The 21,529-nt window shown below is 40.9% G+C and overlaps 1 protein-coding gene across 9 annotated transcripts in view; it reads right to left on the reverse strand.

Annotated features, from left to right (window-relative positions):
• NEK10 (NIMA related kinase 10) overlaps positions 1–21,529 on the reverse strand; it is a 332,836-nt gene that overhangs the window by 26,442 nt on the left and 284,865 nt on the right. Inside the window, exon 35 of one of the 9 annotated variants that reach the window (XM_082415112.1) lies at positions 11,490–20,515. The exons of the other annotated variants lie outside the window; for them this stretch is intronic. Coding sequence (XP_082271238.1) covers positions 20,468–20,515 — 48 coding nt within the window. The 3' untranslated portion in view covers positions 11,490–20,467. Of the gene's footprint in view, positions 1–11,489; positions 20,516–21,529 lie in introns of those variants that run through there. 9 annotated transcript variants of the gene reach the window in all.

Here is a 21,529-nt window from a genome sequence, read left to right on the forward strand (position 1 = left end):
GAACCTCCATACTGTTCTCCATAGTGGCTGTATCAATTTACATTCCCACTAACAGTGCAAGAGGGTCCTATTTCTCCACACCCTCTCCAGCATTTGTTGTTTGTAGATTTTCTGATGATGCCCATTCTAACTGGTGTGAGGTGATACCTCATTGTAGTTTTGATTTGCATTTCTCTAATAATTAGTGATGTTCAGCAGATTTTTATGTGCTTCTTGGCATCTGTATCTCTTCTTTGGAGGAATGTCTATTTAGGTCTTCTGCCCATTTTTGGATTGGGTTGTCTGTTTCTTTAATATTGAGCTGCATGAGCTGTTTATATATTTTGGAGATTAATCCTTTGTCCATTGATTCATTTGCAAATATTTTCTCCCATTCTGAGGGTTGTCTTTTCACCTTGTTTGTAGTTTCCTTTGCTTTGCAAAACCTTTTAAGTTTCATTAGGTCCCATTTGTTTATTTTTGTTTTTATCTCCATTACTCTACGAGGTGGATCAAAAAAGATCTTGCTCTGCTTTATGTCAAAGAGTGTTCTTCCTATGTTTTCCTTTAAGAGTTTTATAGTGTTTGGTCTTACATTTAGGTCTCTAATCCACTTTGAGTGTATTTTTGTGTATGGTGTTAGGGAGTGTTCTAATTTCATTCTTTAACATGTAGCTGCCCAGTTTTCCCAGCACCACTTATTGAAGAGGCTGTCTTTTCTCCATTGTATATTCTTGCCTCCTTTAACAAAGATAAGGTGACCATAGGTGTGAGGATTTATCTCTGGGCTGTCTATCCTGTTCCACTGATCTATATTTCTGTTTTTGTGCCAATACCATACTGCCTTGCTTACTGTAGCTTTGTAGTATACTCTGAAGTCAGGGAGCCTGATTCTTCCAGCTCCGTTTTTCTTTCTGAAAATTGTTTTGGCTATTCAGGGTGTTTTGTGATTCCACACAAATTGTGAAATTTTTTGTTCTAGTTTTGTGAAAAAGGCCATTGGTATTTTGACAGGGATTGAATTGAATCTGTAATATGCTTTGGGTAGTATAGTCATTTTCACAATGTTGATTCTTCCAATCCAAGAACATGGTATATCTCTCCATCTGTTGGTATTATCTTTAATTTCTTTCAGCAGTGTCTTATAGTTTTCTGCATACAGGTCTTTTGTCTCCTTAGGTAGGTTTATTCCTAGGTATTTTATTCTTTTTGTTGCAATGGTAAATGGGAATGTTTCCTTAATTTCTCTTTCAGATTTTTCATCATTAGTGTATAGGAATGCAAGTGATTTCTGTGCATTAATTTTGTATCCTGCAACTTTACCAAATTCATTGATTAACTCTAGTAGTTTTCTGGTGGCATCTTTAGGATAATCTATGTATAGTATCATGTCATCTGCAAACGGTGACAGTTTTATTTCTTTTCCAATTTGGTTCCTTTTATTTCTTTTTCTTCTCTGATTGCTGTGGCTAAAACTTCCAAAACTATGTTGAATAATAGTGGTGAGAGTGGACATCCTTGTCTTGTCCCTGATCTTAGAGGAAATGCGTTCAGTTTTTCACCATTGAGAATGATGTTTGCTGTGGGTTTGTCATATATGGCCTTTATTATGTTGAGGTAGGTTCCCTCTATGCCCACTTTCTGCAGAGTTTTTTATCATAAATGGGTGTCAAATTTTGTCAAAAGCTTTTTCTGCATCTATTGAGATGATCATACGGTTTTTATTCTTCAATTTGTTAATATGGTTTATCACATTGATTGATTTGTGTATATTGAAGAATCCTTGCATCCCTGGGATAAATCCCACTTGATCATGGTGTATGATCCTTTTAATGTGTTGTTGGATTTGGTTTGCTAGTATTTTGTTGAGAATTTTTGCATCTATATTCATCAGTGATATTGGTCTGTAATTTTCTTTTTTTGTAGTATCTTTGTCTGGTTTTGGTATCAGGGTGATGGTGGCCTCATAGAATGAGTTTGGGAGTGTTCCTTCCTCTGCCATTTTTTGGAAGAGTTTGAGAAGGATGGGTGTTAGCTTGTCTCTAAATGCTTGATAGAATTCACCTGTGAAGCCTGATCCTGGACTTTTGTTTGTTGGAAGATTTTTAATCACAGTTTCAATTTCATTACTTGTGATTGGTGTGTTCATATTTTCTGTTTCTTCCTGGCTCAGTCTTGGAAGGTTATACCTTTCTAAGAATTTGTCCATTTCTTCCAGGTTGTCCATTTTATTGGCATAGAATTGCTTGTAGTCATCTCTTAGGATGTTTGTATTTCTGCAGTGTCTGTTGTAACTTCTTTTTTATTTCTAATTTTATTGATTTGAGTCCTCTCCCTCTTTTTCTTGATGAGTCTGGCTAATGGTTTATCGATTTTGTTTATCTTCTCAAAGAACCAGCTTTTAGTTTTATTGATTTCTATTTTATTTATTTCTGTTCTGATCTTTATGATCTCTTTCCTTCTACTAACTTTGGGTTTTGTTTGTTCTTCTTTCTCTAGTTTCTTTAGGTGTAAAGTTAGGTTGTTTATTTGAGATGTTTGTTGTTTCTTGAGGTAGGCTTGTATTGCTATAAATTTCCATCTTAGAACTGCTTTTGCTGCATCCCATTGGTTTTGGATCATCATGTTTTCGTTGCCATTTGTCTCTAGGTATGTTTTGATTTCCTCTTTGACTTCTTCAGTGATCTCTTGGTTATTTAGTAACGTATTGTTTAGCCTCCATGTGTTTGTGTTTTTTACGTTTTTTTCCCTGTAACTGATTTCTAATCTCATAGTGTTGTCATCAGAAAAGATGCTTGATATGATTTTAATTTTCTTAAATTTACTGAGGCTTGATTTGTGACACAAGGTGTTGTCTATCCTGGAGAATGTTCCACGTGCACTTGAGAAAAAAGTGTAATCTGCTGTTTTTTAATGGAATGTCCTATAAATATCAATTAAATCTATTTGGTCTATTGTGTCATTTAAAGCTTGTGTTTCCTTATCAATTTTCTGTTTGGATGATCTGTCCCTTGTTGTAAGTGAGGTGTTAAAGACCCCCACTATTATTGTGTTACTGTTGATTTCCTCTTTTATAGCTGTTAGCAGTTGCCTTATGTATTGAGGTGCTCCGATGTTGGGTGCATATATATTTATAATTGTTATATCTTCTTGGAGTGATCCCTTGATCATTATGTAGTGTCCTTCCTTGTCTCTTGTAACATTCTTTATTTTAAAGTCCATTTTATCTGATATGAGTACTGCTACTCCAGCTTTCTTTTGATTTCCATTTTCATGAAATATCTTTTTCCATCCCCTCACTTTCAGTCTGTATGTGTCCCTATGTCTGAAGTGGGTCTCTTGTAGACAGCATATATATAGGTCTTGTTTTTGTACCCATTCAGTGAGCCTGTGTCTTTCGGTTGGAGACTGTAATCTGTTCACATTTAAGGTAATTATCGATATGTATGTTCCTATTACCATTTTCTTAATTGTTTTGGGTTTGTTTTTTTTTTTTTTTTTTTTTTTAAACATCTTTATTGGAGTATAATTGCTTTACAATGGTGTGTTAGTTTCTGCTTTATAACAAAGTGAATCAGCTATACATATACATATATCCCCATATCTCTTCCCTCTTACGTCTCCCTCCCTCCCACCCTCCCTATCCCACAGGTTTAGGGGATCTTTTTTTTTTTTTTTTTAACATCTTTATTGAAGTATAATTGCCTTACAATGGTGTGTTAGCTTCTGCTTTATAACAAAGTGAATCAGTTATACATATACAATATGTTCCCATTTCTCTTCCCTCTTGCATCTCCCTCCCTCCCACCCTCCCCATCCCATCCCTCTAGATGGTCACAAAGCACCGAGCTGATCTCCCTGTGCTATGCGGCTGCTTCCCACTAGTTATCTATTTTACATTTGGTAGTGTATATATGTCCATGACACTCTCTTACCCTGTCACATCTCACCCCACCCCCTCCCCATATCCTCAAGTCCATTCTCTAGTAGGTCTGTGTCTTTATTCCCGTCTTGCCACTAGGTTCTTCATGGCCTTTTTTTTTTTTTTTTTTCCCCTTAGATTCCGTATATATGTGTTAGCATACTGTATTTGTTTTTCTCTTTCTGACTTACTTCACTCTGTATGACAGACTCTAACTCCATCCACCTCATTACAAATACCTCCATTTCATTTCTTTTTATGGCTGAGTAATATTCCATTGTATATATGTGCCACATCTTCTTTATCCATTCATCTGTCGATGGACATTTAGATTGCTTCCATGTCCTGGCTATTGTAAATAGAGCTGCAATGAACATTTTGGTACATGACTCTTTTTGACCTATGGTTTTCTCAGGGTATATGCCCAGTAGTGGGATTGCTGGGTCGTATGGTAGTTCTATTTGTAGTTTTTTAAGGAACCTCCATACTGTTCTCCATAGTGGCTGTATCAATTTACATTCCCACCAACAGTGCAAGAGTGTTCCCTTTCCTCCACACCCTCTCCAGCATTTATTGTTTCTAGATTTTTTGATGATGGCCATTCTGACCGGTGTGAGATGATATCTCATTGTAGTTTTGATTTGCATTTCTCTAATGATTAATGATGTTGAGCATTCTTTCATGTGTCTGTAGGCCATCTGTATATCTTCTTTGGAGAAATGTCTATTTAGGTCTTCGGCCCATTTTTGGATTGGGTTGTTCGTTTTTTTGTTATTGAGCTGCATGAGCTGCTTGTAAATCTTGGAGATTAATCCTTTGTCAGTTGCTTCATTTGCAAATATTTTCTCCCATTCTGATGGTTGTCTTTTGGTCTTGTTTATGGTTTCCTTTGCTGTGCAAAAGCTTTTAAGTTTCATTAGGTCCCATTTGTTTATTTGTGTTCTTATTTCCATTTCTCTGGGAGCTGGGTCAAAAAGAATCTTGCTGTGATGTATGTCATAGAGTGTTCTGCCTATGTTTTCCTCTAAGAGTTTGATAGTGTCTGCCCTTACACTTAGGTCTTTAATCCATTTTGAGTTTATTTTTGTGCATGGTGTCAGGGAGTGTTCTATTTTCATACTTTTACATGTACCTGTCCAATTTTCCCAGCACCACTTATTGAAGAGGCTGTCTTTTCTCCACTGTATATGCTTGCCTCCTTTATCAAAAATAAGGTGCCCATATGTGTGTGGGTTTATCTCTGGGCTTTCTATCCTGTTCCATTGATCTATATTTCTGTTTTTGTGCCAGTACCAAACTGTCTTGATTACTGAAGCTTTGTAATATAGTCTGAAGTCAGGGAGCCTGATTCCCCCAGCTCCATTTTTCGTTCTCAAGATTGCTTTGGCTATTCGGGGTCTTTTGTGTTTCCATACAAATTGTGAAATTTTTTGTTCTAGTTCTGTGAAAAATGCCAGTGGTAGTTTGATAGGGATTGCATTGAATCTGTAGATTGCTTTGGGTAGTAGAGTCATTTTCACAATGTTGATTCTTCCAATCCAGGAACATGGTATATCTCTCCATCTATTTGTATCATCTTTAATTTCTTTCATCAGTGTCTTATAATTTTCTGCATACAGGTCTTTTGTCTCCTTAGGTAGGTTTATTCCTAGATATTTTATTCTTTTTGTTGCAATGGTAAATGGGAGTGTTTTCTTAATTTCACTTTCAGATTTTTCGTCATTAGTGTATAGAAATGCAAGAGATTTCTGTGCATTAATTTTGTATCCTGCTACTTTACCAAATTCATTGATTAGCTCTAGGAGTTTTCTGGTAGCATCTTTAGGATTCTCTATGTATAGTATCATGTCATCTGCAAATAGTGACAGCTTTACTTCTTCTTTTCCGATTTGGATTCCTTTTATTTCTTTGTCTTCTCTGATTGCTGTGGCTAACACTTCCAAAACTATGTTGAATAATAGTGGTGAGAGTGGGCAACCTTGTCTTGTTCCTGATCTTAGTGGAAATGGTTTCAGTTTTTCACCATTGAGGACAATGTTGGCTGTGGGTTTGTCATATATGGCCTTTATTATGTTGAGGAAAGTTCCCTCTATGCCTACTTTCTGCAGGGCTTTTATCATAAATGGGTGTTGAATTTTGTCGAAAGCTTTCTCTGCATCTATTGAGATGATCATATGGTTTTTCTCCTTCAGTTTGTTAATATGATGTATCACATTGATTGATTTGCGTATATTGAAGAATCCTTGCATTCCTGGGATAAACCCCACTTGATCATGGTGTATGATCCTTTTAATGTGCTGTTGGATTCTGTTTGCTAGTATTTTGTTGAGGATTTTTGCATCTATGTTCATCAGTGATATTGGCCTGTAGTTTTCTTTCTTTGTGACATCTTTGTCTGGTTTTGGTATCAGGGTGATGGTGGCCTCGTAGAATGAGTTTGGGAGTGTTCCTCCCTCTGCAATATTTTGGAAGAGTTTGAGAAGGATAGGTGTTAGCTCTTCTCTAAATGTTTGATAGAATTCACCTGTGAAGCCATCTGGTCCTGGGCTTTTGTTTGTTGGAAGGTTTTTAATCACAGTTTCAATTTCAGTGCTTGTGATTGGTCTGTTCATATTTTCTATTTCTTCCTGGTTCAGTCTCGGCAGTTTGTGCCTTTCTAAGAATCTGTCCATTTCTTCCAGGTTGTCCATTTTATTGGCATAGAGTTGCTTGTAGTAATCTCTCATGATCTTTTGTATTTCTGCAGTGTCAGTGGTTACTTCTCCTTTTTCATTTCTAATTCTATTGATCTGAGTCTTCTCCCTTTTTCTCTTGATGAGTCTGGCTAATGGTTTATCAATTTTGTTTATCTTCTCAAAGAACCAGCTTTTAGTTTCATTGATTTTTGCTATTGTTTCCTTCATTTCTTTTTCATTTATTTCTGACCTGATCTTTATAATTTCTTTCCTTCTGCTGGCTTTGGGGTTTTTTTGTTCTTCTTTCTCTAATTGCTTTAGGTGCAAGGTTAGGTTGTTTATTCGAGATGTTTCCTGTTTCTTGAGGTAGGCTTGTATTGCTATAAACTTCCCTCTTAGCACTGCTTTTGCTGCGTCCCATAGGTTTTGGGTCGTCGTATCTCCATTGTCATTTGTTTCTAGGTATTTTTTGATTTCCCCTTTGATTTCTTCAGTGATCACTTCGTTATTAAGTAATGTATTGTGTAGCCTCCATGTGTTTGTATTTTTTACAGGTCTTTTCCTGTAATTGATATCTAGTCTCATAGCGTTGTGGTCGGAAAAGATACTTGATACTATTTCAATTTTCTTAAATTTACCAAGGCTTGATTTGTGACCCAAGATATGATCTATCCTGGAGAATGTTCCATGAGCACTTGAGAAAAATGTGTATTCTGTTGTTTTTGGATGGAATGTCCTATAAATATCAATTAAGTCTATCTTGTTTAATGTATCATTTAAAGCTTGTGTTTCCTTATTTATTTTCATTTTGGATGATCTGTCCATTGGTGAGAGTGGGGTGTTAAAGTCCCCTACTATGATTGTGTTGCTGTCGATGTCCCCTTTTATGGCTGTTAGTATTTGCCTTATGTATTGAGGTGCTCCTATGTTGGGTGCATAAATATTTACAATTGTTATACCTTCCTCTTGTATCGATCCCTTGATCATTATATAGTGTCCTTCTTTGTCTCTTGTAATAGTCTTTATTTTAAAGTCTATTTTGTCTGATATGAGAATTGCTACTCCAGCTTTCTTTTGATTTCCATTTGCATGGAATATCTTTTTCCATCCCCTCACTTTCAGTCTATATGTGTCTCTAGGTCTGAAGTGGGTCTCTTGTAGACAGCATATATATGGGTCTTGTTTTTGTATCCATTCAGCCAGCCTGTGTCTTTTGGTGGGAGCATTTAATCCATTTACATTCAAGGTAATTATCGATATGTATGTTCCTATTCCCATTTTCTTAAATGTTTTGGGTTTGTTATTGTAGGTGTTTTCCTTCTCTTGTGTTTCTTGCCTAGAGAAGTTCCTTTAGCATTTGTTGTAAGGCTGGTTTGGTGGTGCTGAACTCTCTCAGCTTTTGCTTGTCTGTAAAGGTTTTAATTTCTCCATCGAATCTGAATGAGATCCTTGCTGGGTAGTGTAATCTTGGTTGCAGGTTTTTCTCCTTCATCACTTTAAGTATATCCTGCCACTCCCTTCTGGCTTGCAGAGTTTCTGCTGAAAGATCAGATGTTAACCTTATGGGGATTCCCTTGTGTGTTATTTGTTTTTTTTCCCTTGCTGCCTTTAATATGTTTTCCTTATATTTAATTTTTGACAGTTTGATTAATATGTGTCTTGGTGTGTTTCTCCTTGGGTTTATCCTGTATGGGACTCTCTGTGCTTCCAGGACTTGATTAACTATTTCCTTTCCCATATTAGGGAAGTTTTCAACTATAATCTCTTCAAATATCTTCTCAGTCCCTTTCTTTTTCTCTTCTTCTTCTGGGACCCCTATAATTCGAATGTTGGCACGTTTAATGTTGTCCCAGAGGTCTCTGAGACTGTCCTCAGTTCTTTTCATTCTTTTTTCTTTATCCTGCTCTGCAGTAGTTATTTCCACCATTTTATCTTCCAGGTCACTTATCCTTTCTTCTGCCTCAGTTATTCTGCTATTGATCCCATCTAGAGTATTTTTAATTTCATTTATTGTGGTTTTCATCATTGCTTGGTTCCTCTTTAGTTCTTCTACGTCCTTGTTAAATGTTTCTTGCATTTTGTCTATTCTATTTCCAAGATTTTGGATCATCCTTACTATCATTATTCTGAATTCTTTTTCAGGTAGACTACCTATTTCCTCTTCATTTGTTAAGTCTGGTATGTTCTGACCCTGCTCCTTCATCTGCTGTGTGTTTTTCTGTCGTCTCATTTTGCTTATCTTACTGTGTTTGGGGTCTCCTTTTCACAGGCTGCAGGTTCGTAGTTCCTGTTGTTTTTGGTATCTGTCCCCAGTGGCTAAGGTTGGTTCAGTGGGTTGTGTAGGCTTCCTGGTGGAGGGAACTAGTGCCTGAGCTCTGGTGGATGAGGTTGGCTCTTGTCTTTCTGGTGGGCACGTCCACGTCTGGTGGTGTATTTTGGGGTGTCTGTGGCCTTATTATGATTTTAGGCAGCCTCTCTGCTAATGGATGGGGCTGTGTTCCTGTCTTGCTAGTTGTTTGGCATAGGGTGTCCAGCACTGTAGCTTGTTGGTCGTTGAGTGAAGCTGGGTCTTGATGTTGAGATGGAGATCTCTGAGAGATTTTTGCCTTTTGGTATTACGTGAAGCTGGGAGGTCTCTTGTGGACCAGTGTCCTGAAGTTGGCTCTCCCACCTCAGAGGCACGGCCCTGATGCCTGGCTGGAGCACCAAGAGCCTTTCGTCCACACGGCTCAGAGTAGAAGGGAGAAAAAATAGAAAGAAAGAAAGAAAGAAAGAAAGAGGCTATAATATAGTGAAGTAAAATAAAGCTATTGTAAAGCAAAGCTATACAGACAAAATCGCACCCAGAAGCATATACATATACACTCACAAATAAAGGAAAAGGGGAAAAATTAATATATCCTGCTCCCAAAGTCCACCTCCTGAATTTGGGATGATTCGTTGTCTATTCAGGTATTCACCAGATGCAGGCACATCAAGTTGTTTGTGGAGTTTTAATCCGCTGCTTCTAAGGTTGCTGGGAGAGATTTCCCCTTATCTTCCCAGTTCGCACAGTTCCTGGGGTTCAGCTTTGGATTTGGACCCGCCTCTGCGTGTAGGTCGCCTGAGGGCGTCTATTCCCCGCACAGACAGGACGGGGTTAAAGGAGCAGCTGCTTCGGGGGCTCTGGCTCACTCAGGCCGCGGGTAGGGAGGTGTACAGAGGAGCCGGGGTGAGCCTGCGGCGGCCGAGGCCGGCGTGACGTTGCACCAGCCTGAGGCGGGCAGTGCGTTCTCCCGGGGAACTTGTCCCCGGATCACGGGACCCTGGCAGTGGCGGGCTGCACAGGCTCCCGGGAGGGGCGATGTGGAGAGTGACTTGTGCTCACACACAGGCTTTTTGGAGGCGGCAGCAGCAGCCCCAGCGTCTCACGCCCGTCTCTGGGGTCCGTGCTGATCGCCGCGGCTCACGCCTTTCTCTGGAGTTCGTTTAGGCGGCACTCTGAATCCCCTCTCCTTGCGCGCCGCGAAACAAAGAGGCAAGAAAAAGTCTCTTGCCTCTTCGGCAGCTGCAGACTTTTTCCCGGACTCCCTACCAGCCAGCTGTGGTGCGCTAACCCCTTCAGGCTGTGTTCACGCCGCCAGCCCCAGTCCTCTCCCTGCGATCCAACCGAAACCGAAACCCGAGCCTCAGCTCCCAGCCCCGCCCGCCGAGCAGACAAGCCTCTCGGGCTGGTGAGTGCTGCTCCGCGCCGAGCCTCTGTGCGGGAGTCTCTCCGTTTTTTTTTCTCTGCGCCCCTGTTGCTGTGGGGTCTGCAGTGATCGCCGCGGCTCGCGCCCTTCCCTGGAGTTCGTTTAGGCGGCGCTCTGAATCCCCTCTCCTTGCGCGGCGGCGCTCTGAATCCCCTCTCCTTGCGCGCCGCGAAACAAAGAGGCAAGAAAAAGTCCCTTGCCTCTTCGGCAGCTGCAGACTTTTTCCCGGTCTCCCTCCCAGCCAGCTGTTGTGCGCTAATCCCTTCAGGCTGTGTTCACGCTGCCAGCCCCAGTCCTCTCCCTGCGATCCAACCGAAACCGAAACCGGAGCCTCAGCTCCCAGCCCCGCCCGCCCCGGCGGGTGAGCAGACAAGCCTCTCGGGCTGGAGAGTGCTGCTCGGCGCCGAGCTTCTGTGCGGGAATCTCTCCGTTTTTCCCTCTGCGCCCCTGTTGCTGTGGGATCCGCGTTGGTAGCTGCGGCTCGCGCCCGTCTCTGAAGTTCGTTTAGGCAGCGCTCTGAATCCCCTCTCCTCGCGCACCAGGAAACAAAGAGGGAAGAAAAAGTCTCTTGCCTCTTCGGCAGCTGCAGACTTTTTCCCGGACTCCCTCTCGGCTAGCTGTGGTGCACTAACCCCTTCAGGCTGTGTTCACGCCGCCAACCCCAGTCCTCTCCCTGCGATCCGACCGAAGCCCGAGCCTCAGCTCCCAGCCCCGCCCGCCCCGGCGGGTGAGCAGACAAGCCTCTCGGGCTGGAGAGTGCTGCTCGGCGCCGAGCCTCCGTGCGGGAACCTCTCCGCTTTGCCCTCCGCACCCCTGTGGCTGCGCTCTCCTCCGTGGCTCCGAAGCTTCCCCCCTCTGCCACCCGCAGTCTCCGCCCGCTAAGGGGCTTCCTAGTGCGTGGAAATCTTTCCTCCTTCACGGCTCCCTCCCACTGGTGCAGGTGCCGTCCCTATTCTTTTGTCTCTGTTATTTCTTTTTTCTTTTGCCCTACCCAAGTACGGGGGGAGTTTCTTGCCTTTTTGGAGATCGGACGTTTTCTGCCAGCGTTCAGTGGGTGTTCTGTGGGAGCAGTTCCACGTGTAGATGTATTTCTACTGTATCTGTGGGAAGGAAGGTGATCTCCGCGTCTTACTCTTCCGCCATCTTCCCGAGGACCCCTGGGTTTGTTTTTGTAGGTCCTTTTCTTCTCTGTGTTTCCCACTTAGAGAATTTCCTTTAGCATTTGTTGTAAAGCTGGTTTGGTGGTGCTGAATTCCCTTAGCTTCTGCTTGTCTGTAAAGCTCTTGATTTCTCCATCAAATTTGAATGAGATCCTTGCCAGGTAGAGTAATCTTAGTTGTAGGTTCTTCCCTTTCATCACTTTAAAATGTCATGCCACTCCCTTCTGGCTTGTAGATTTTCTGCTGAGAAATCAGCTGTTAACCTTATGGGAGTTCCCTTGTATGTTATTTGTCATTTTTCCTTGCTGCTTTCAATAATTTTTCTGTGTCTTTAATTTTTTCCAATTTGATTACTATGTGTCTCAGCATGTTTCTCCCTGGGTTTATCCTGTGTGGGACTCTCTGCACTCCCTGGACTTGGGTGGCTATTTCCTTACCCATGTTAGGGAAGTTTTTGACTACAATCTCTTCAAAGATTTCCTCGGGTCCTTTCTCTCTCTCTTCTCCTTCTGGAACCCCTATAATGCGAATGTTGTTGCACTTAATGTTGTCCCAGAGGTCTCTTAGGCTGTCTTCATTTCTTTTCATTCTTTTTTTGTTTATTCTGTTCTGCAGTAGTGAATTCCACCATTCTGTCTTCCAGGTCACTTATCCGTTCTTCTGCCTCAGTTATTCTGCTATTGATTCCTTCTAGTGTAGTTTTCATTTCAGTTATTGTATTGTTCATCTCTGTTTCTTTGTTCTTTAATTCTTCTTGGTCTTTGTTAAACATTTCTTGCATCTTCTCGATCTTTGCCTCCATTGTTTTTCCGAGGTCCTGGATCATCTTCACTAAGATTATTCTGAATTCTTTTTCTGGAAGGTTGCCTACCTCTTCATTTAGTTGTTTTTCTGGGTTTTTATCTTGTTCCTTCATCTGGTACATAGCTCTCTGTCTTTTCATCTTGTCTCTTTTTCTGTGAATGTGGTTTTTGTTCTACAGGCTGCAGGATTGTAGTTCTTCTTGCTTCTGCTCTCTGCCCTGTGGTGGATGAGGCTATCTAAGAGGCTTCAGCAAGTTTCCTGAGGGATGGACTGGTGGTGGGTAGAGCTGGCTGTTCCTCTGGTGGGCAGAGCTCAGTAAAACTTTACTGAGAAATGGATGCTTCTCTGTTGATGGGTGGGGCTGGGTTCCCTCCCTGTTAGTTGTTTGGCCTGAGGCAACCCAACACTGGAGCCTACCCGGGCTCTTTGGTGCAGCTAATGGTAGACTCTGGGAGGGCTCACACCAAGGAGTACTTCCCAGAACTTCTGCCACCATTGTCCTTGTCCTCACGGTGAGACACAGACACTTCCTGCCTCTGCAGGAGACCCTCTGACGCTAGCAGGTAGGTCTGTTCAGTCTCCTATGGGGTCAATTCTCCTTCCCCTGGGTCTCAATGTGCACACTACTTTGTGTGTGCCCTCCAGGAGTGAAGTCTCTTTTTCCCCCAGTCCTGTTGAAGTCCTGCAATCAAATCCCGCTAGGTTTCAAAGTCTGATTCTCTAGGAATTCCTCCTCCCATTGCAGAGCTCCCAGGTTGGGAAGCCCAACGTGGGCCTCAGAACCTTCACTCCAGTCGGTGGACTTCTGTGGTAGAAGTGTTCTCCAGTTTGTGAGTCACCCACCCAACAGTTATGGGATTTGATTTTATCGTGATTGTGCCCCTCCTACCATCTCATTGTGGCTTCTCCTTTGTCTTTGGATGTGGCCTATCTTTTTTGGTGAGTTCCAGTGTCTTCCTGTTGATGATTGTTCAGTAGTTAGTTGTGATTGCAGTGCTCTCTCAAGAGGGAGTGAGAGCACATCCTTCTACTCCACCATCTTGAACCACAGCTCCCTGGGAGTATTTTTTAAATGAACTATTGTGTGCCATGCACAGATCCAAACAATGAAAACAATCAATGGTGGCTAAATATTGTATTCTTGGAGCTTACTGCCTAGTTAGGGAGAATTATGTCTGTGAAATATCCACTTGTGTATTTGCAAAATTGCAGATATGCTGAATGCATTGAAGGCAAGGCCTGTGGTTCTAAGAGGTAACAGACAGATTTAACTTAGGGAAGGTTTTCCTGAGAAAATGATGCTTATGCTGAGAGCCAAAATAAAGAGTAAGAGTGATTAAAGGATGGAGTGGGAAGAACATTACAGGCAGAGGAAAGAGCATGTGCAGAAATGGGAGGAAGCAGCATGGTAGATGGGCACTGTAGCCAGTGTGGAGACAGCAAAGGACAAGAGTGGTATGAGGTGAGGGTGGAGAGAGAGGCAGGGCTTGGACCAAACAGGACTGTGAACACCATTGGTGGGAATTTTGACATTTTATACTATAAGAGCCCCCTGGACAATGTTTTGTGGTGTGTGTGTGTGTGTGTGTGTGTGTGTGTGTGTGTGTGTGTGTGTGTGTGACATGATCAAATTTCTGTTTTGAAGAGATCACCCTGGAAGCAATATATGTAAAAATTTGGGTGGGTCTGGGACCTCAGGGTGAACATAGGCAGATCATGAGGAGGCTCCTGCAAATAATGGAGGTCTAGGCGGTGGGACTCGGAGTTAGATGGTGAGGCAGGAAACTGGACATAAGTGTTTAGGAACACTGGCAAAAGTCTGGCAAAATGAATTGGAGAACAAGGAGAGCAGCAAGAAGTGTGACACTAGTGCAAGAGAAGGGTGCTAAGAGCTTGGACTAGGTGGAAACTGAAAGGAAGGAACAGCTATGGAAGACCAAATATTCCCACTTAATAACAATGATAGCACCTATGCCATTGATTGAGTACTTACTACATTCTAGATACATTTGATATTCTATTTTGTTCTTACAACTACTTTGTAAGGTAGGCATTATCCCCATTTTACAGATGAGGAATCTGAGAAGTAAAGTAATTTGCTCAAGGAGCATAGCTAGTAAGTGGCAGAACCGGGGCTAGAACCCAGGGCTAGAACATCAAAGGCCAACCAAAACCACCTACACTATGAATATTCCCCAGGTGTTAATGACTTAGGAGATGCAAGAGATAAAGTGGAACAGTTGAAAGTGACCACAGGGTTTAACGATTGAGCAGAATGATACTGGATGCTTCCAATGATATTCGATGTGGACAAAGGAAGGAAGCAGGTGGTGAGTTCAATTCTGGACATACCAGGTGACAAAGTAAATGTTCACCCAGTAGGTGGAAATATGGGTGATACAACAGAATCTTTCAAAGCAGTGGCCTCTCAGGCTGGCTGAAGCTGTGAGGTGGCTCAGCAGTCCCAGACCAGCACTGTGGGGCCCTCTCCTGGCTCATGAGCTAAGAGGTGTACATCCCATCTTTGGCATGTATGTTCTCTTTGGAAGAATGTGTAAGAAAATTTCTTCTGAACTGACATAAAAGGGCTTTTCTGGGGACTCCAATCGAGATGGTGGAATAGGAAGTGGATCTCGCCTCCTCCCACAAATACATCAAAAATACATCTACAAGTGGAACAACTCTCACAGAATACCTACTGAATGCTGACAGAAGGTCTCAGACAGCCAAAATTGCAAGAGAGATCACCACATAACCAAGTATGACAAAAGAAAAAAATAAAGGAAGTGAGACAGGACCTGCACCCCTGGGAGGGAGCTGTGAAAGAGGAAAGGTTCCCTTACCCTGGGAAAAGCCTTCACCAGTGGGGAGATCACCCAGGACATAAAGGGAGCTTCAGAAGCTCAGAGGAGAGAGTAGCAGCTGGCTTGAGGCAGGCAGAACAGCAAGAGACCAGCACAGAGGGTCTGCACCACCTCCCTGCACTCCCCAGCCTGAGACGTGCATCTGCTGCTGTGGGCAGGGGCTGGGTGCTGAAACTCAGGCTTCAGAACACAGACCCAGGGAGAGGACTGGGGCTGGCTGTGCAGGGACAGCCTAAAGGGGCAGGACCATGCTTTGGGCCACAACCAGGGGTATGTGGAGGAAGGAGCCCAGGTCTGCCATAGAAGTGAAGTGTTGTTAACAGGTGCAGGAAGGGAGGGACAGGGCCCACCATAGCAGCCTCTTTCTCAGCATGCTCACAGCTGGTGCGGTGCTGCCTCTATGACTTCTGGGAGCACGCAAGCACCAACAGCCTGCCCACATTCGGAGGTGGGGCTGAAATCAGAGTTCATCCCCAGGAGTTGTGCAACTTAGGAAGCAGGGCTGAAATCTGAGCCCTCTCCCTGTGGCTGTGCAATCTGCAGATTTATGCCACTGCCATCAGCTTTGTAAACTCAGTGCCTGCAGGACATCCAAGTGGACAATGGGTGCTCCCGTGGCTGGGGCAAGTCCAGCATTAGCAGCTGTGGGCTTTGCAGGTGCATGTACAAGGAGGCAGGGCCGGAGTCTGGGCTGCTTCCATAGCTCCCACAGCGGGTCCAAGTGCATGACTACTGTGGTCCTGGTACCCGACTTCAGTGGATTGGTGCCTATGGATCTGCACTGTTGGCTTTGTGAACACAGTGCCTAAGGGACACTGGGGCCAATTGCATTCCCACAGTTAAGGCAGGGCTGAGGGCAGTGCCAACAACAGTATACTTTGTGAGCTCACACAACACGTGACAGGCAACACCACTGAGCACACTCCTGGGTGGACAGCTCCTGCTGAAGAATATTCAGTGGTTCCTCTCCTAGTGTGAGGGCTTCAATCTTGCCTACCTCATGCTGCAGTCAGAAACGGATATGGGGGCTTCTACTCCAAAAACTAGAAAGTAGACCCTGTCCCTGACAGGATTGTGACAACCACAGAGCAAAGAGGAGGGCCCACTCAGTATCCAGTGCAGGCTCTGGTAATCAAAACACCAGTCACACCTCCTATCAAAGGGATAATGGCCAGTACACACCGGGGAAAGACGCAGCAGGCATCCATACTAAAAGCAGCACTTGCACCAAAAATATTAAACCCATGCAGGCTACACAGGAACTCTCCCACATAAAAACATCTCTCCAAGACCACAGTAAATAACTCTTTCTCCTAAACACATAGAGTCAGAGAAATACAAGTAAAATGAAGAAACAGAGAAATCACTCCCAATTAAAAGATCAAGAGAATTCACCTGAAAGAACAAACAATGAAACAGACTTCTTCAGTCTAATAGACTCTGAGTTCAAAAAGGAGGTAATAAAAATACTGACGGGATTAAGAAAGCCTATAAGTAGGAATGCAGATTACTATAAAAAGGAACTAGAAACTATAAAGAGGAGCCAAGAAAAATTATAAAACTGATTTGCTGAGATGAAAACTGAGCTAAAGGCAATAAAAGGCAAATTGAATAATGCAGAAGAACAAATAAGTGATCTGGAAGATAGAATAATGGAAATCACCAAACCTGAACAGCTGAAAGAAAAACAAATGAAAAACAAAATGAAAGCAATATACAAGACCTATGGGATAATATGAAACATGCCAATCTACACATAATAGGGATCCCAGAAGGAGAGGAAAGAAAAAAGGGGATAGAAAATATATTTGAAGAATCATGGCTGAAAACTTTCCAAACCTAAAGAAGGAAATGAACATCCAGGTATAGGAAGTGCAGAGGATCCCAAACAAGATGAACCCAAACAGACCTACACCAAGACATATTATAACTAAAATGGCAAAAGTTAAAGATAGGATTTTAAAGGTACCAAGAGAAAAACAAAGAATTAATTACAAGGGAACCCCCATAAGGCTATCAGCTGATTTCTCTACAGATGTTGCAGGCTAGGAGTGGCAAGATATATTCAAAGTCTTGAAAGGGAAAAACCTGCAACCTAGGATACTCTACCCAACAAGATTATCATTTAGAATAAAAGGAGGGATAAAGAATTTTTCAGACAAGCAAAATTTAAAGAATACAGCGATACTAAACCTATCTTAAAAGAAATATTGAAAAGTCTTCTCTAAATAGAAAAGAGGCAAGAATCAATAGGAAAGAAAAATCACAATTGAAAAGTAAATCATTTAAATAAGTCAGTACACAGATTTTTTAAAACATCAAAAAATTTTTGTGTCAGCATACAGTATTTGTTTTTCTCTTTCTGACTTACTTCACTCTGTATGACAGACTCTAGGTCCATCCACCTCACTACAAATAACTCAATTTCGTTTCTTTTTATGACTGAGTAATATTCCATTGTATATATGTGCCACATCTTCTTTATCCATTCATCTGTCGATGGACACTTAGGTTGCTTCCATGTCCTGGCTATTGTAAATAGAGCTGCAATGAACATTTTGGTACATGACTCTTTTTGCCAACACATATATATGGAATCTAAAAAAAAAAAAAGAACTTGTCATGAAGAACCTAGGAGCAAGATGGGAATAAAGACACCGATCTACTAGAGAATGGACTTGAGGATACGGGGAGGGGGAAGGGTAAGCTGGGAAAAATCAGAGAGTGGCATGGACATATATACACTACCAAACATAAAATAGATAGCTAGTGGGAAGCAGCCGCATAGCACAGGGAGATCAGCTCGGTGCTTTGTGACCACCTAGAGGGGTGGGATAGGGAGGGTGGGAGGGAGGGAGACACAAGAGGGAAGAGACATGGGGACATATGTATATGTATAACCGATTCACTTTGTTATAAAGCAGAAACTAACACACCATTGTAAAGCAATTATATCCAATAAAGATGTTAAAAAATTGTTTTGTGTGTGAAAGTGATGATAACTACAATGAAGAGCAAAAGGATAAACATGAAGGTGTAAAAGCGGATATCAAAATAATAAAATGTGGAGGGGGAGAGTAAGAAAAATGTACATTTTTTAAAGAATGTTTTTGAGTCTTTACCAGTCTAAAGCAAGTAGATATAGGAATGGGTTAGCATACTTGAAAAACAGGGTAACCACAAATGAAAAACATACAATAGATTCACCAAAAACCAAAAAGAAAGGAACTCAAGCAAATACAAAAGAAAACTATCAAACTACAAAAGAAAAAACAAAAAGAAAAGAAAAGGAACAAAGAAGAAATACAAAATCACCTGGGAAACAAGGTGTAAAATGGCAATAAATGCATATCTATCAATAATTACCTTAAATGTCAATTGCCTAAATGCTGCAATCAAAAGACATAGAGTGTCAGATTTGATTTAAAAAAAACAAGAGCCTACAATACGCTGCCTACAAGAGACCCACTTTAGGGCAAAGGACACACATAGATTGAAAATGAGGGGATGGGAAAAGATATTTCATGCAAATGGAAATGACAAGAAAGTGGGGGTAGCAATACTCATATCAGACAAAATAGACTTTAAAGCAAAGGCCATAAAGAAAGATAAAGCAGAACACTATATAATGATAAAAGGATCAATACAAGAAGAGCATATTACAGTTGTTAACATATATGCACCCAATATAGGATCACCCAAATACATAAAACAAATACTAACAGACAAAACTGGAGAAATTGACAGGAATACAATAATAGTAGGAGACTTTAACACCCAACTCACATCATCAATGGACAGATCTTCCAGACAGAAAATCAATAAAGTAACAGATATCCTAAATGATACAACAGAACAGTTAGACTTAATTGATATTTTCGGGACATTACATCCAAAATAACCAGAGTACACATTCTTTTCAAGTGCACATGAAACATTCTCTAGGATTGACCAATACTAGGGCACAAAACAAGCCTCAACAAATTTAAGAGGATAGAAATTATTTCAAGCATCTTTTCTGACCACAATGGCATGAAACTAGAAATTAAGCACAAAAAGAGAAATGAGAAAAAATGATTACATGTAGACTAAACAACATGCTACTAAAAAACCAAAGGGTCAATGATCAAATCAAAGAGGAAATTTAAAAATACCTTGAGACAAATGACAATGAAAACACAACCATACAAAATCTATGGGATACAGCAAAAGCAGTCCTTGGAGGGAAGTTCATAGCCATATAGGCCTTCCTCAGAAAACAAGAAAAATCTCAAATAAACAACCTAACCTACCACCTAAAAGAATTAGAAAAAGAAGAACAAACAAAACCTAAAGTTAGCAGAAGGAAAGAAATAATAATGATCAGAGAGGGAATAAATAAAGTAGAGACTTAAAAAGAGTAGGAAAAAAATCAGTAAAACAGAGAGCTGATTATTTGAAAGGGTAAACAAAATCAACAAACCTCTGGCCAGGCTCACCAAGAAGAAAAGAGAGAGGACCCAAATAAAGTAAGAAATGAAAGTGAGAAATAACAACCGATACCACAGAAATACAAAAAAAAAATAAGAGAATACTATGAACAACTACATGCCAACAAATTGGACAACCTAGAAGAAATGGACAAGTTTCTAGAAACATACAGCCCACCAAAACTGAATGAAAAAGAAATAGAAATAAGAGACCAATCACTAGAGGTGAAATAGAAAATGTAAAAAAAAACACAAAAAAAACAAAAAAAACACACCAACTCACTGCAAACAAAAGTTCAGGCTTCACTGAGGAATTCTACTGAACATACAAAGAAGTTATACTTATCCTTTTCAAACTCTTCCAAAAGACTGAAGAGGAGGGAACACTCCCAAAGTCATTCTTTGAAGCCACCATCACCCTGATACCAAAACCAGATAAAGACATTACTGAAAAAGAAAATTACAGGCCAATATCTTTGAAGAATATAGATGCAAAAATTCTCAAAAAATATTGGCAAACTGAATCCAACAACACATAAAAAAGTTCATATACCACGACCAAGTGGGTTTCATCCCAGGGTCATAAGGATGGTTCAACACATGCAAATCAATCAGTGTGATACACCACATCAACAAAAGAAAAGACAAAAACCACATGGTCATCTCAATAGATGCAGAGAAAGCATTTGATAAAACTCAACATTCATTCATGATAAAAACTCTCACCAAAGTGGGTATAGAGTGAACATATCTCAACATCATAATAGCTATTTATGACAAATCCACAGCGAATATAATACTCTGATGAAAAGCTGAAAGTCTTCCTGTTAAAATCTGGAACAAGACAAGGATGCTCTCTCTCATCATTTCTCTTCAACACAGTATTGGAAGTTCGAGTCACAGCAGTCAGACTAGAAAAAGAAATAAAATGTATCCAAATTGGAAGGGGAGAGGTAAAATTGTCATTATATTCAGATGATACGATGCTATTTATATAAAACCCTAAAGACTCCACACAAAAGCTACTAGCACTGGTAAATGAATTCAGCAAGGTAGCAGGATACAAGATTAACATACAGAAATCTGTTGCATTTCTTTACACTAACAATGAAATATCAGAAAGGGAAAGTAAAAAAAAAATCCCTTTTAAAATCACATCAAAAAAAAACAAAACAAGAAAAACCCAAAAAACCTAGGAATAAACCTGACCAAGGAGGTGAAAGGCTTGTACACTGAGAACTATAAAACATTAATAAAGGAAACTGAAGGTGATTCAAAGAAATGGAAAAATATCCCATGCTCTTGGATTGGAAGAATTAATATTGTTAAAATGGCCATACCTAAAACAATCTACAGATTTAATGCAATCCCTATCAAATTACCCATGACATTTTTCACAGAACTAGAACAAATAATCCTAAAATTTATATGGAATCATAAAAGACCCAGAATTGCCAAAGCAATCCCAAGGAAAAAGAACGAAGTAGGAGACATAACCCTCCCAGACTTCAGACAATACTACAAGGCTACAGCAATCAAAACAGCACAGTACTGGCACAAAAACAGACATACGGATCAATGGAACAGAATATAGAGCCCAGAAATAGACCCACATACCTACAGTCAATTAATCTTCAACAAAGGAGGCAAGAATATAAAATGGGGAAAAGACAGTCTCTTAGGCAAGTGGTGTTGGGAAACCTGGACAGCCACATGTAAATCAATGAAGTTAGAACACACACCATACACAAAACAAACTCAAAATGGTTTATAGACTTAAATATAAGACATGACACCGTAAAACTCCTAGAAGAGAACATAGGCAAAACATTCTCTGACATAAATCACACTAATGTTTTCCTAGGTCAGTCTCTTAAGACAATAGAAATAAAAGTAAAAATAAACAAATAGGGCCTAATTAAATG

Source organism: Balaenoptera physalus (assembly GCF_965194825.1).
Source record: "Balaenoptera physalus genome assembly, chromosome: 11".
Classification (NCBI taxonomy): Eukaryota; Metazoa; Chordata; class Mammalia; order Artiodactyla; family Balaenopteridae; genus Balaenoptera; species Balaenoptera physalus.